Source organism: Rhea americana, unplaced genomic scaffold (genome assembly GCF_003343005.1).
Source record: "Rhea americana isolate MKP2758 unplaced genomic scaffold, rheAme1 scaffold_49, whole genome shotgun sequence".
NCBI lineage: Eukaryota > Metazoa > Chordata > Aves > Rheiformes > Rheidae > Rhea > Rhea americana.
The window spans coordinates 2,734,880-2,749,638 of NW_028186634.1; the positions used below are offsets into that span (position 1 = coordinate 2,734,880).

The 14,759-nt window shown below is 36.6% G+C and overlaps 1 protein-coding gene across 3 annotated transcripts in view; it reads right to left on the reverse strand.

Moving 5' to 3' along the window:
• INSC (INSC spindle orientation adaptor protein) overlaps positions 1-14,759 on the reverse strand; it is a 143,877-nt gene that overhangs the window by 88,345 nt on the left and 40,773 nt on the right. For all 3 annotated transcript variants that reach the window (XM_085317163.1, XM_085317161.1, XM_085317160.1), the window contains exon 2: positions 11,651-11,744. In XM_085317163.1, coding sequence (XP_085173289.1) covers positions 11,651-11,703 — 53 coding nt within the window. In that variant the 5' untranslated portion in view covers positions 11,704-11,744. The remainder of the gene's footprint in view (positions 1-11,650; positions 11,745-14,759) is intronic.

The following is a 14,759-nucleotide window of genomic DNA, read 5'->3' on the forward strand; positions in this document are numbered from 1 at the left end:
CATTTTGCACTCCATGAATACTGATCCTCTTCTTCGCAAAAAAACCTTTTTCTCCCCTCAGTGAAGAGGACACAAATCTAACTCCAATGATATTCACATGAGTAAAAAAACCATCATTAAAGGGGTAACATCCTGTCTGCTTTTCCAAACCTTTTCAGCTATGCCAAAAGGACAAAGAAGGTAAAAATTTGTTGTGATGAGAACAGTCGGCCCTAAGTTGACAGCACTCCATGGAAAGGGTGGTTAGTGTAGAGACTCCATTCACTGCCAGTGTAGAGACTCCCCTGCCAGGTCTGAGTGTTAGGAGAGAACAGGCATCATTAAAAGTTACCTTCAGTTCTCCCAGCCACAATACACTTTGTGGCCTGAACTCGGCAGAATATTAAGAACAACAAAAATTTGATAGAATATCACACTGTGAATGTTTGCTTCCTGACTAGTTAGAAACTAAAAACTGTTCATAATCTTGGGGAGTCCTTTACCTTTCATCTTATCTATTTTTAAACTACAAATAAACCAAATGAGTTTGTCTTTCTAAGATAGGAAATGAATATCAAAACTAACAGTCTTCATCACTGTAGCAAAGTAACTTACAACCTGGATTATGTGTTTCAAATTAAATCTACATAATTAATTTCAAAATGCAAAGTAGGTATATGCATGCCAACTCCAAAATCAAATATTCATATTATGCGTGTGCACAGTAGATTAAAAAAAAAWTTTTTTGCTATCTTGCGCTTCCCAAAAGGCTTTCAACAATCTTGCCATCCACTGAATAACCCTGACCTACTTTGGCACCTTTTCCTAGTCTTCCTGGTCTTCCCTTTACATTTTCTCAGCTTTCCCCTGGTTGTTCCTATCTGTCTAATGTCCATTTTAGCTTGGTTCTGCTGCCATTTATGCTAGTGAGAAAAATAAAAAATAAAACAAAAAAACCCTTCCATCAACTTTAATTGTGCAGATTATTAAATACTTAGTGTACATATTTTCTGCATTTCCACTGCAACCATCCACATAAAGAGAGAAACAAATGACATAATGAAGTAGCTGAAGCAAAGTCCATAACACCAGCAATATAATGTGGTTTCTATAAAAGAAAATAAATGAATAATAAAAAGCCCACCACAGATTATCTGTAATCCTTTAGGTCTATTGCCTCACACAAAACATACATACCATAATTACATTCTATTCAAAATACTTAAGCAAAAAAACAAAATCAAGTGGCCCTGCTAACAGTTACATTTCAGCTTAATATTAAACTCCAGTATGCATTTCTCTCCATCACTCCAAATCCCTCAGGGTTAATATGACCTCAGAAATCCAACTACTAACAGACACTAGCAAATTTAATGAGACTAGAAATGGGGTCAGACTATCATATTTCTTAAGATTGCTACACTGTTTTTCAAAAAGGGAAAAAAGTAAAAAAACCATTTATGAGGTTGTATCATTGTTCTGCCAGCTTTCTTAAATTTGCTCATTACAGGTTAGTGAACAACTGATTACAAGATCCTCCCACCACCCCTAGGCAGCAATGAACCAAATTAATAGAGACGAGGCAATTAAGTAAGGAAGACATTCCCAGGATATGTGAACTGAAGTGACAAATATTGTATCTAACACAATATGGTACAAGTATTTCTAACAAATAGCTGAGAAGATAACTGTGACAAGTCATAGTAAGATCATTAAAATATCCTTAAGTGAAGAGAGTTATTTTTAAAAATCAGACTGGGTGAAAAACACCTTAGAAATGACAAGGTACGGGTGATTATTCACCATCCTCTGTTATAGCCAGTGTTAAAAAATAGTTCAGTGAACTAGTTTGCCAGGCAACAACACTGTAAAAATGATGGTAAAATATGGTGTATGAAAGGAACAAGTCAATTTTTGTGAACAAAAACAATTTTCACATTTATGGAAAGCAGCTGTTATGCAGCATTCAGTATTATCAATCTGCAACAGTGCAATAGGATGCTACCTGCATAGTGTCAGGCATAACAAGGCATATGAGGTCATACTATACTGACTGCTATATAAACATTATTAAAAGAGCAACTTGTGGAGATAGGTTAATAAGGGTTTCCACTGTATCTCCTCAGCTGAGCTGGAGGAAGGAAAGACACAGGAAGGTAAAGTGGCTTGCCTAAGGCCAAAAAGATTAATCAGTAATACAACTAGGGTAGAATCAGAAGGAATGACGTATAATGATCAAAATTAAAACTTCTCCAAATCATATTGCCCATCTGGAGATACATGGCAACATAATTTTTTCCTCACTATAAGACTGTAGAGAGTTAAATGAGTTGACTGTCTTGAGGATCCCATCGTTAGTCTAATCTCTGTTTTGCAGTCTGGTGAGGAGGCATATTCTTTTAAGAAGGACTACGTGGTCCTTTTCTGGTTCTCCTCCTCCTGGTTAGTTCAATTAGTGCAAATGTCCCCAGAACATTTTGACAAAGTTTGCTTTTTTCTTTTTTTCTCTTTTATTAAGAGGAAAGGTATCTCAGATTTATTGAGGTCAACAGTCAGGACTTCATCCTTAATAATCTTCCAAGGCTTACAAGAATAGTCTCATTTATATTACATACATGATAATAAAAACAACATGGCTTAACTGCTTAAATAAGAGACAAAGTACGGATCTTTATTCCAATGAAGGGGTAGAGGGATAGTGTAGTGGTTATCACATCTGCTTTACACGTTCAAGGTCCTGGGTTCAAGCCCCAGTGGAACCAGCAGCAGGAAATCTTTGGAAGGCTGGACTAGATTGTCTCCAGAGGTGCCTTCCAACCCTACTGATTCTGTGATTCTTGTCAGCAGAATACTAAATTCTGATCGCTTGATATCTGTAAAAGTCAAGGTTTCACGATAGTACTGCAAGGTAGGTGACCATTAGCCACGTATAGTGAATGGGAAAACAAAGACACAGCCTTTAAGTAATTTGCTAAGTTTAGAAAGACCTGAGAAGGAATCGAATCAAAGAGTACACAACACAGGTTCTGTTTCTTTTATGGGCTGGATTGTTTAGAGCTGATGTTAAGTTTAATCTTGCTTCCTTGAAGACTCTTTAAAACTTAAACTCTTCAGCATATGACCAAGTTTTCTGACTCTAACAGATTTGAAATAGAGTTCTAAGATGCACACCAAAAACTGTGGCCAGTGCAGCAGTAAAACTCTTGGTGTGGTTCACAAGTAGAGTCCTCGACATTCATAGGCTCTCATGGAGCAGGACAGGCAAAAGCATGCACTTAGTTTCATAGTGACCTGCAAACATTGGCTTTATCACATTTAGCTCACTGCTTCCCACATTCAGGAAATTGTGTTTGACAGCAGCCTCAATCGCCAAGTAGAGCAGTAGAATATATAAACACCTGATCACCATCTTCTCTGAAATATGCCAACAGGTATGATGAAAACTGGAATGCAAGTAAACATTATCAACCACAAATGACGTATGAATTCTTTGAAAAAGTCTTGCTTGTACCAGAGCAAAATTTGTAGAGCAGAAAACATAAACCATTGAGTCAAAGTCATAAAGAAATAGTAGAAGAGCTARTCAGAGGGCTAACAAAGTTGCATTCCTACTTTGATATCGCAATTAAAAAAAAACACACATAATTCTGGTAAAGATATACAGAGAAAGCATCATCTATGACTTCGAACAAAGATAAACTAACATTCACACAAGTTCTGTTATTTTATGGTACAGACATTAATTTGATTGTCATCTCTGAAGAGGATACCAAGTTCCAAATGGGAAGATATTCTTCAGACAGATGAAGTCTACTATTTCCTTAGGATACAAAAAGAGAGAAAAAAAGCCCTTCCCACAGATTTCCACATTTCAGTATGTGTTCTAAAAATATTCAGCCAGAGTTCTTACACGATACGGGCTCTACCAGCACTAGCTTGATCTCTACACAGTGTTTGTGTGCTACATGCTATGGAACATGCTACTTATCCTGACAAGAGGATTTCAGGGTGAATACTTAGCTGTCATCTAGGATGAAATATGGTGCTTGACCATAAAAAAAAAAAGAAAAAAGAAAAAAGAAAAAAGGAAAAAAAAAAGAAAGAAAAAGAAAGAAATCAGAGAGTGAGTTATCCAACTAACAGCAAGCCACAAATACGAAATACTAACATTAATGTATGAAGGTCTAATGAAGCAAGTTAAAGCAAGTCATCACAAATTCACACAACTGTTATAATGGACAAATTCAAACTTCCTTTAGGTTAAAAGCTAAAGTTCTTCTGTGACTTCTGAATTTTGATATTTAATGAATTTAAAGCATAGCTCTGAGAAGTAACAGTAATGCATTTCTACAGCAGGTTAAATAGTTGAATATAAAGTTACAGTGATAAAACTATCCAAATGAAAAGGTTAGGAAACATCTTGCATTTTGGTAGGCTTACATACTCCAAGTACAAGGAAAGCGCATAAAGTACAAGGAAAATGTAGCTGCTTTTACTGCCTGTGGGCTAAACTGCTGACCTACATTTTAGCATCCTGAATACAGGAACAAACAGATGTTTTACCCAGGTATTTAAAGGGGGGATTCTAAGTTCATATTCCCCATAAATGCCACCAAATAATAGCAAATCAATACAGTCATTCTTTTACTAACATCATCCTTTGGATCCAGTCAACTAGCAATACCACAAAATGCCTCTCAAAAGGAGCATATGCATGAGTACATCTATTTTAACTAACACCACCAAAATCCTCATAAACAACCTGGCTTCCAGTTTTGTTGCAGGTGGAATGTAAGTCACTAAAATCAGAAATATTTACTTCAAAAGTTAAGCTCCCCTTCTGAAGCTACAAAATTCTTTGCTGAATTATTACATGTAACTGAGAGAAATGAAAAGAATAGGTCTTTCCATGAGATACTATTAGTGCCTTAAGCCATGCAATAACTGGTGACAAGGAATGAACTCAGCAGATAACTGTGTTGTACTATTGGCATAGCACCCTCCTTTCTCCTGTAGTACACTATTCCTAGAGCTTATTGCAAAAAACTGTTTCAATAACCTTTTCAATTCTCTAGCAAGCACTTTATTCTTGAATGGTTTTAAAAAATTCGTACAGCAACAAATAGAGCCGTGTAAATACAATGAACTTTTTACTTCAAACACCTTCAACTCTCAGCTCTTTTATTACAGATAATGCGCTTTTACTCTCTAGGGTTTCTTACAGTCTTTAACTAAATGCTTTAGAGAACGATGACACAAAAATCCTTTGTATTATCCAAATAAAACTGAACATAGGGAACCCAGAATTTAAATTATCAAGACAAGACCTATGCACAGTAAGTAGCTTGTAAATTACAAACAGGAAATACAAATGTTTTCCGCTTAGGTAGTAAGTACCACTTCTCAGACAGGAAGTTCAGTCTTCAGATATGGGTGGAAAAGCCAGAAATATAGAACAAACCCTTTACAACTGGCAGCAGACACCACAGAAACCATGAAATAGAAAGAATTTTGCTCTTACAGAAAACATCTAAGAAGCATAAGGACATACACAACTCTTGATTAGAGGAACCATTTGAAGCATTTGCATTTAAATATGGTTTTATGATTAATCTTGAACTTGAGTACAGTCTTAAAAATGTCCATACTTATAAATGGATTGCTGAGCCTTTGAGAGTCAAGGTGCTATAAGAAACTGGGGAAGTGAGGTAAATGTTAGGACACACCAGTAACAAGTGATAAGAGCGATAACAGAATGCAGAAGCCATTCAGATATGCAGTAAGTAGGAAGCAGGTTTAAAACTGCTAATAAGATCGGAGGGGGGAAAAATAGAGAAAGAATAGACCAGAATGAGATAAAAGCTAGTATGCTTTATCCAGGTTAATACACAGAAGTCATGTCCCTAGGGATCATTCATTTCAGAAATTCATATCTAAGAGAGTAGGTAGATAAGCAAACAGGAAATGGTTCAGTGAACTATGACCTGACTGAAAGAAACCACTGCTCAAAATTCATTCCAAACCTGAATTTACTTGTCTTTAAGGCCAGATTAACACATGGGCACCAAAATCTAACAATCTCCATCACCTACAGAATACAAGGGATAAGAGAACATCAGCTTGCTGAATAGAAAGGAAAATATCTGTAAAATCTGGGGCAAGACTCAATTTTTATGACTGTGTAACAGCACTTCCCTGCTTGTAACCCCAAGGACTAAACTAAATTTGTGAAGTTTAGTGATAGACGCCCAGTACATAAATCCATTCTTTTCTTTGACAGTCCTAGTTGTATTTGCTAAATGAACATATGAAAAACAATGTTAAACACATCTTGTTGAAAGGCCCATCATGTGTTTTGTACCTCAAACTCAATGATCTCAAAAATCCTCTTCTCAGCTGTACAGAAACCATATGAAGTTCTAGAAGTAAAATCTAATGTTCATTGTCCTTGAAATAATTCAGTTCCTGAATAGGTCAAATCCATCCTACTTTACAAGGGTTCTTATGCTACTCTCATCACCAGGAATATTCTGTCAAAGTGTTTTTTTTTTTTTGGGGGGGGGGGAGGAGAAATGCAGTTTTCATTAAAAAACCCTAAAAGTTGCCATTATAAATTTCCATATTTGTGGTCTCATATCTCTACGTTCCATAGAAGTCTGTATATCTGTCATCCCAATTTGGGAGAAAAACAAGGTAGAATTGTTGCAGTTTCCCCAGCATAAAAATTCTAAATTTCTCTTGCTTCTATTTCAAGTAACTTCCAACATCAGACAAACATCTTCTATCACTGAATCAATTCATCCCAAATATACACTGTTATTTTTCCTTATAGTTTCAAAGAAGTCTTAGCATCATCTCAACCATTACTCCTTTCCCCAGTGGAGTAACAAACTAGTAAGTAACAAAGTATTTAGTAGCAGTAACAAAGTAACAAAATCTTTAGCAGCGCTGTGAAAGACACAACAGTAAGTCCAGCACCTCACAGAGGCAGATTTGGTCCTAGAGCTTTGGAGGAAGCATTAGAAGTGCTTACTTTTTGTACTGAAAACCTGCAAGTTACTTCAAACAATTCATCCAGAATTCCTTGCAACCTGCAGTGAGATGGTATTCCAGCCCATATTATCTGCCAAGGAAATCAAGGTTTGGGTTCTCTCTCCCTGCAGATTGTTAAATCCTTCAGTAGTGTGTTTGGATTTTCGACCTGATAACAAAGTCTCTGCTTCTTCCATTATAGGTCCTCACTATTCCCTCTAGTTGTCCACCATCCCTCAGTTTCCACATACCACTTTCATTTGTTTTAACACAAGCTCAGGAAACATGGAATCAGTACAATTTTTTTCTTATAGCCAAGCCAAATATGACTGCAAATATTTTGTACCGTAAAATTTGATGTCATGTCCACTTCAGCTCTCTTCACCTTAAGCTAGCGTTAATTCAAGGGCTATTGTGGCAGGTCTGTTGCTAAGCTCCCACCTCACCTGTGTGGGGGCCTCTCCTGCAACCCCTTCTAAAGTCCTGCTTCTCTTGCTATGCTTTAGGTGATCACACTCCTCAGTACAAGCTGTTAGCTGGGAGTAAGGTTTCAAATCTGAACTTGAAAAACATACTAATTTTTGTGTATGACAAGCCCACACTGACATATACAAACTGTCAGGTTGGCTTGTTTGTTTGTTCATTTTTAATCACTCCAATTATTTCAGCAAACATGAGTTTGGGAAACAGTGATTACAATTCTGCCTTGACTTAAAAGGCAAACTTTCCTTTATTAAACGTGCTCATTTCCACTGAAAAGTTGTCCCTATAACAAGATTTTTTCCTAAGTCATTCAGGAATTTCCATCATATCCTACATGGCCTACAGATCAGATTTCATCACTACAGCTGCTATAGTTAGTTTCACCAGGGATGTATGGATATACATACAGACAGTTTAGTCATTGTGCAGCAAACAGAGCTCCAGACACCATTATCTACTATATAGAAATATAAAATAACTCAGCAAGAAATAGAAAATTAAGATAAACATATAAATATTAGACAAACAAGCCAAAAGGAACATTGTAAGAAATTTATGTTTCTTAAATTGATAGCCACCCTAACATTGACTTTTTTAACAAAAGAGTGCATGTAGACCTTAATTTATATTACAGGACATTTAAGCAAATCCTTCAGAGAAGTTTAGAGAACTTGCTGATGCATGGCACATTTTAAAGAGCAGTACAAAGTTATAAATATGCACGGTGTGACCTCATCCATATTGTTCTTTCATAGGGCTCAGATCTTTAGTTTAAGAGAAAAAGGAAGAAAGTAACAAAAGGAGGAAGAAATGTCTTTTGCTTAAGACGCAGAATTAGTAGACAGGAAACCTGGATTCTATTTTTGGTTTTGCCACAGAGGTCACTTAAGGCAAACTTTCAGGGGTGAAATGCTACAGTCAAAGGACTTAGCTGCAAGTTCTTAGATTTGAAATGCTTATATATTTTCTCTGCCTCACCTTCTTCATCTGAAACAGTGACAAAAATTTTCATCTATACCCACTGATAATGTTGATGCTGGTGATTTGGTCCTTTGAGATTCTATGGAAACTTCCACCAGCAAAAAACACAATAATAGTACTAGCACCAAGGAAGACAGAAAAATAGACATCTAATGGGTTTATTTTCCAGGTACTCAAATTCGAAGTTTTGACTTTCAACGAAAGAAAAAATCTTTATATAATACACAGTGTCTTTTGCTTGTATACGAGTTGAAATTATAATCTCCATTTTCACCTTTCTTTTTAAAAACTATAATGATGTTCAAACTGTGTATTAAGTAGTCCTGCATCATTGCATTTCTGAAGATTAGGAAGACAAACTCTCTCTGCACTTTACCCCTTTATTTTCAAGAGTGCTTCCAAGAAATATGGCAAAAATTTCAACATCTTTCAACAAGAGGGTATTTTTTATACTTAATTTCCATAAAAGATTTTTCCTTTATTGCATACTTTAAAATGTCTGTATCATATTGTATTTGTCACAATTTCAACTGTAAACTGAATGTTTAATCTGAGAAACAAACCTATTCTATTCTACTGTTCTATTTTGTTCTCTTTTTGTTACGGCCTACTCTGCTTTGTTCAGCTGACTGACTAGAGATTCAGCTGAGTGACTAGAGATCCTGACTGTAAGTTTAGCTGATTATTCAATACGGAAAGTGCAAGAAACCATGACTACCATAAAAAATCTGGCTATATCATAAGCTTTAGCTTAAAGCAAACACAGGAGGCTGATAGTTTTTGTTATGCAGGAGACAAAAGGAGGGTAGAAGAGAAAGAAAACTTCTTTTATATTAGCTCTCCCATCTGGTAAAACTCCCTAGAAGATGGAAAAAATAATTTCAATAGAAAGATGTGAGGAAAGGGTCACAGCATTTTTCAAAAGCCAAACTAAAACTCTACTACAGAATGGGGCTATATACATCTCTAAGGAAAATATACCCACTTAACATGCTATAGTGAACTGGCCATTACTGATGGCAACATATACTTGAAACGCATTATTTTGATGGTCATTAAAAATGTGTTACATAGGACTACTAACAGCTTTTGGAGACCAACTGATTTAATTCTTTAAAAGAGAGAATTTAAATCAATTTCCAAATGTTTTTTTTTCTCCTCAGAGACAATGATCACTGTTTTTAAGTACATAACTCAGTGAAATGGAAAATAAAGTTTCTGTAACAATAATTTTGTTTTTCCTCAGGATATTTTGTATGTTTAAGTACTGAATCTATAACACTCCAGATGTCAATTATAGAAGGTAGGTCTGACAGTGTGTTTGAAAACTACCAGCACAGTGATTCAATACTCCAGGGACTATTCCATACAAGCTGTGATTTCCCACAAAAACCAAGAGGAGAGAAAACAGTGTAAACAACAATTCAGCCAGCACAGGGGCTCAACTTATGGCCCCAGTTCTAAATTCCTTATACAAACAAGGTAACTGTTGACTTTAATAGGACTAATGGCACTACATAAAGTTGCTCTACTGGGCCAAGTAGTTTGCTACAACACACTACTTACTATATAGGACTTGTTTAGATCACTTCCTGTAATAAGATGCAACATAGCGTGGAGTTGATGCAAGGCAGTATCTGCCTGAACAGAGCAGAATCAAAATGAAGGTAGTTTTCAGAAATTCCTAGCCTGCAACTTCTGTGCTTCTCAGTTCTGTGTTACTGTACCTTTGAGTGTCACAGGCATTACTCCCACACCACATCTTCTTTCATCAGTGCATGGAATCTACAGCTAACATCCTCGCTTATGCATTTGCAACTGAAATTTGCTATCATCAACCTGGAACAGCTCTTGTCATCTACAGGACCTACTACCTTAGGCAGTTAACACCGCTGTTTGCAACCGGTCTCCTACTATAGTAACAGACTTCACTGACCTTTTTGCAAGCTGAGTTCTTGGCACAGTAGTTGGCTTCTCTGACTTTTGATCCAAGACTCAGCTGCTGGAAGACATTAGTTTTCACTAAGCAATTAACCTGCGTTGCTGGCAATTTTTGAGTTAGCCTGAGCACTTCTGCAGCAAAATCATTAGTCTGTCTTCATTGCTGTGTACATCTGAGGAGGTATCCATGGCTCTGTGTGTTGAGATACTTGAGTTTCTAAGTGAATTAAAGTGATATCCGTTCTCCAACCCACAGGAAAAAAAAATAAACTAATAGGTCAGACTGGACAACACTGCTGTTGATACCAGTCCTTTCCATCCTATCCAGGACTTTCAGGAGTCACTGACTACTAATGTAATTTTTGGCTAGAATCCAGGGAACACTATCAATTATCAAAGGCCTCATATAATATTTTTTCCAGAAGACAACAGACACCAATAGTCTTATTGTGACTATAAGCTTGATGTCATTATCAAAATCCCTACTTGAAGAGTCAGACAAGGAAGGTAGAAAATATCAAATTTCTGGTGAAGAAAAGCCTCACATTTTGTTTGAATATCAGGAGGGTGTTTTCACAGCAACGATTCACAATCTGGCCTGAAGAAAAAAAAGGAATACTAGAATGACATTTAATGAAGCTTAAATCCCTTTTGTTTCCTGTAAACAATCATGCCACATATCAAGATTCTAGTTCAACAAGAATGTGGAAGCTAATTGTATTCGTTTGTTTTTTTCATGGAAATTACATTATGTTAGAGGTAAACCTATATTACAGATGATAGTCTAGATGCCAAAGAGCAGCCAAACTCTAAAAATCTACTAATTAGTAGGCTCTCCATCATCAAGAAATTGAGAGATTATGCTATAACCTCCATATCATTCCCACAGCAACACCTGGAAAAAGTCAATCAGCAAACCCTATATTTAGTTTTCAGCAGTTTTTATGGAATGCCAGAATTCCAGTGATATTCATTACGATGAATGTCTGATGCAGTAAATACAGGCACATCTCTACTGCAAACATGTTCATCTATTTAAAATGATGATTGCATATTCACTGTCATGATTTACCAGACTATAGGTATACAAACTTGCAAATGCCTTGACAAACGTATCCCAACTTCCACATTCTTAATATTTTGTATGGCTATTATTTAAAACTGAGTTTAAAACGAGTTTTTAAACCACATTTTGATCTTCAATAGAGTCTGTGTGACAGACTGTATCACTTACCGTTGGACAGGTAATGGAAGGGAATCTAAATGGTTCTCGCCCTTAAAAGCCATTTTATCCTATTCGTTATGTGCACTTCTCCATAGGCTGGAATCTAAAGAGAAACAGTTGTTTAGAAAAATTAGGGAAACTCGGGACTCTTCAATGCAGGGTGGCATGATATTTTCCCATTGACCTGAAGCTAACTCATTAAAAGTGACTGAAAGAACTTCTTTTACCTCAGGCCACCACAAACCTCTAGCAGATAATCAGGGCTAGTAAGCACACTTCATGGCAAAAGCAATATAGGGTTTGTATATTCCTGAAATTCCTGGATTATTGCACAGGTTGTACAGCTGTGTTGAACATATTACAAGGTTAATACAGGGTTGTTACTTAGCCTAATTTTTAAATCATTTTGTAGTAACTTGCACTCCAGAGCAAAAAGGCTTAGTAAGACTATAATTCTTTAGGTTACTGTCAAAAAGACTGATTTTAAGATAGAAAGCAAGTGTATGTTCATATGATTTTAGAATCATATCAAACTACATTTAGAGAAAGGCCTTTGATGTCTAAGTTACCGAAGTAATGGATCCTTTTGAATTAAACTTTTTCATTTTTCTATCAGTTTAAAACTCCACACATCTTTTTCTCTATTTTTTCCCTACACCTAGTGGCCAACAGAAATATCCAAACACTCACCATTGTGCCAGGACAAGGCAGGGAAGGAGGACAGATGGAGGTAGTCTCCCCATTTTAGTAAAAAAAAGGAGAGGTATTATCTCCCTCCCTCCCTCCCTCCTCTGTCAACTTAACTCTGTCAAGTTACCTTAGGGAATTACCCAAGGAAAATCAATGTACGTTCTCAACAGAAGCCAGAAACAGGATTTATTTTGCCAGCAAAGGTGAAAGCATTCCCAGCCACCCATGTAGATAGAGAACTAATGTGAGATATTTAAGGAAGAGAATGATTCACAACTCAAGAACAAGGAGAAGATGGATTAATTTGTAGGAGGAGGAGACAGAACAGTGGGGAAATGATGCTTTCTTAAATGTGTTGAAAAACTTGGGATCAATGGATTTCAGTCTTGCAGAAAATACTTTACGCAGGAAATTAGTGACTTGTGTCACCGATTGAAGAAGAATGTTTTTGGTGTAACCACTTGTGAAATTCTGCCATTTGGTTATTGGCTACATTCTGCAAGCTGAGTCACACAGTATTTAAGAAATCTGCCTCTCCAAATTGTTCTTAATTGACACTGAGAGTGGCCCTCAGCATCTTTCCTAGCAAACTGATCTCATTGCTAATACATTTCCTTGTGTTTCTTTTTGGCCAAGATCTGTATAGCAGAACCCACAAACATTGTCTTGAATACATAAAAATATTACAATGGAATACATGCTCTGCCCACTACTAGCACCAGATTGCTTGGATATTTTTTTTTCCTGAATTTTCCTGGGAAAAAATGAACAGATGAACGAATATACTGAGAACAGGAGAAAAATCAGAATTTAAAAAAGAATGCTGAACTCTATAATTTAAAAAAAAGATTGTAATAGTGTCTGGTATTTGACAAGTTGTGCCTGATTAGCTCGTATGTCCAACACGAAAATATGAGTACTTATGCTTAAATCCCCAAGACACATTCTGATTTGAAAAAGAGGAGTATTGGGCATTTTTGTTGTTGTTGCTGTTTGTTTGTCTGCTTTAGCAGTTAACATATACTGCACAGACAGCACTAATAATGAAGAAAAAATAATCTTTCTTCATTTCTTTTTGCTAGCAGATTTTTTGACTTTGTCAAAGAAATTTAAAATTACCAAATACAAGTAACCATTTAATCAAATTTACTGGAAATAGCTCATTACCACTATCTTCTAGTGGGAATGAGGTCCTTAATCAAAGATGGATATATCTGCATAAAATCTCCAAGATCAAATTTCATTTCCTAATTCCTAACACGTAAAGAACCGAGAAAATATTCTTTCAACAGTCTGTAAAAGTACAGACATCATGAACACTAGCCAACTCCTTTTATTCAGCATCAAACACAGGATTAACCTTTCCAAGCTCCCAACACAAAATCAACCACTTCCCTCTGGCAAGCAAAAGCTGCTTCACCATTAGCTCAGCCCACTAAAATCTCTATATACACAAATCGGAGCATCTGATGTACTCCATTAGTTGTGATCAGAGATATAATGTACACAGTCATAAATTAGATTACCGCTTCTCACTGTTCTCTATAAATTAGAAACCTGACCAAAAAAAAAATGGCTTTTTATATCCTCTCCTCCCACAAAATACACAGTTATATTATGGCTAAGAGCCTCTAAAAACATGATCAGCTCCTACTTAGAAGTCACTTATGCTCCAGGAACAATAACAAAATACCTCACTAATACCTTAACCAGACAGTCTGCCTCAAGACTACAATTAGCTCAAACCTTTAAGCCCATGTTAATGCTAAGTGAGGAAATGCTCTGTCTCTCTACGGCAGGTGTGCTCTCCCCAACACACAGCAATCTGCCAGAAGATTGACTGCACCTCCAACAGCACAGCACCATACATTACAGTCTGCCTAAATCCTAAATTCTTCTTTCTGGGTAAGGCCAAGACAAACAGATTGTATTTCCTAGTGAAGACCATTACACGACCGACAGAATCCCTCTGTTCAGTTGTTGCTGCTTTTTGTCAAAAGGCACAACAGTGTTGAGCTCTAGTTAGCATTCCTAAAATAACATCCCATATTGTAGCCGCCCATGCAGATGACTCCATCATCTGAAGTCAGAGATAAGAGAGTATCAAATGTTTCATCTTTTATGTTAGCAACTCAGCATCAAAGGCTTCTTTAACCTAGCAAATGCAGGACAACATGCACAGAAGTGCATAGGCACACTGTTACCAGCAGAACACATGCTAGCAACCTGTCATGAAAAACTCCAATGCTTTTCCCTTGAAGGACTGAAATATATGTAGGGCACTGTGTGTACTCTCTGTTGTCACTGCTCTCTGAGCCTCTGAGGCAGACATTGCGAAGTTCAATAGCTTTCACAATAGTTCTATGCAACTAAAGCAGGTGGCATGCATACCAGCCCATGTACCCAACGATACACAGTGTAAGCATTA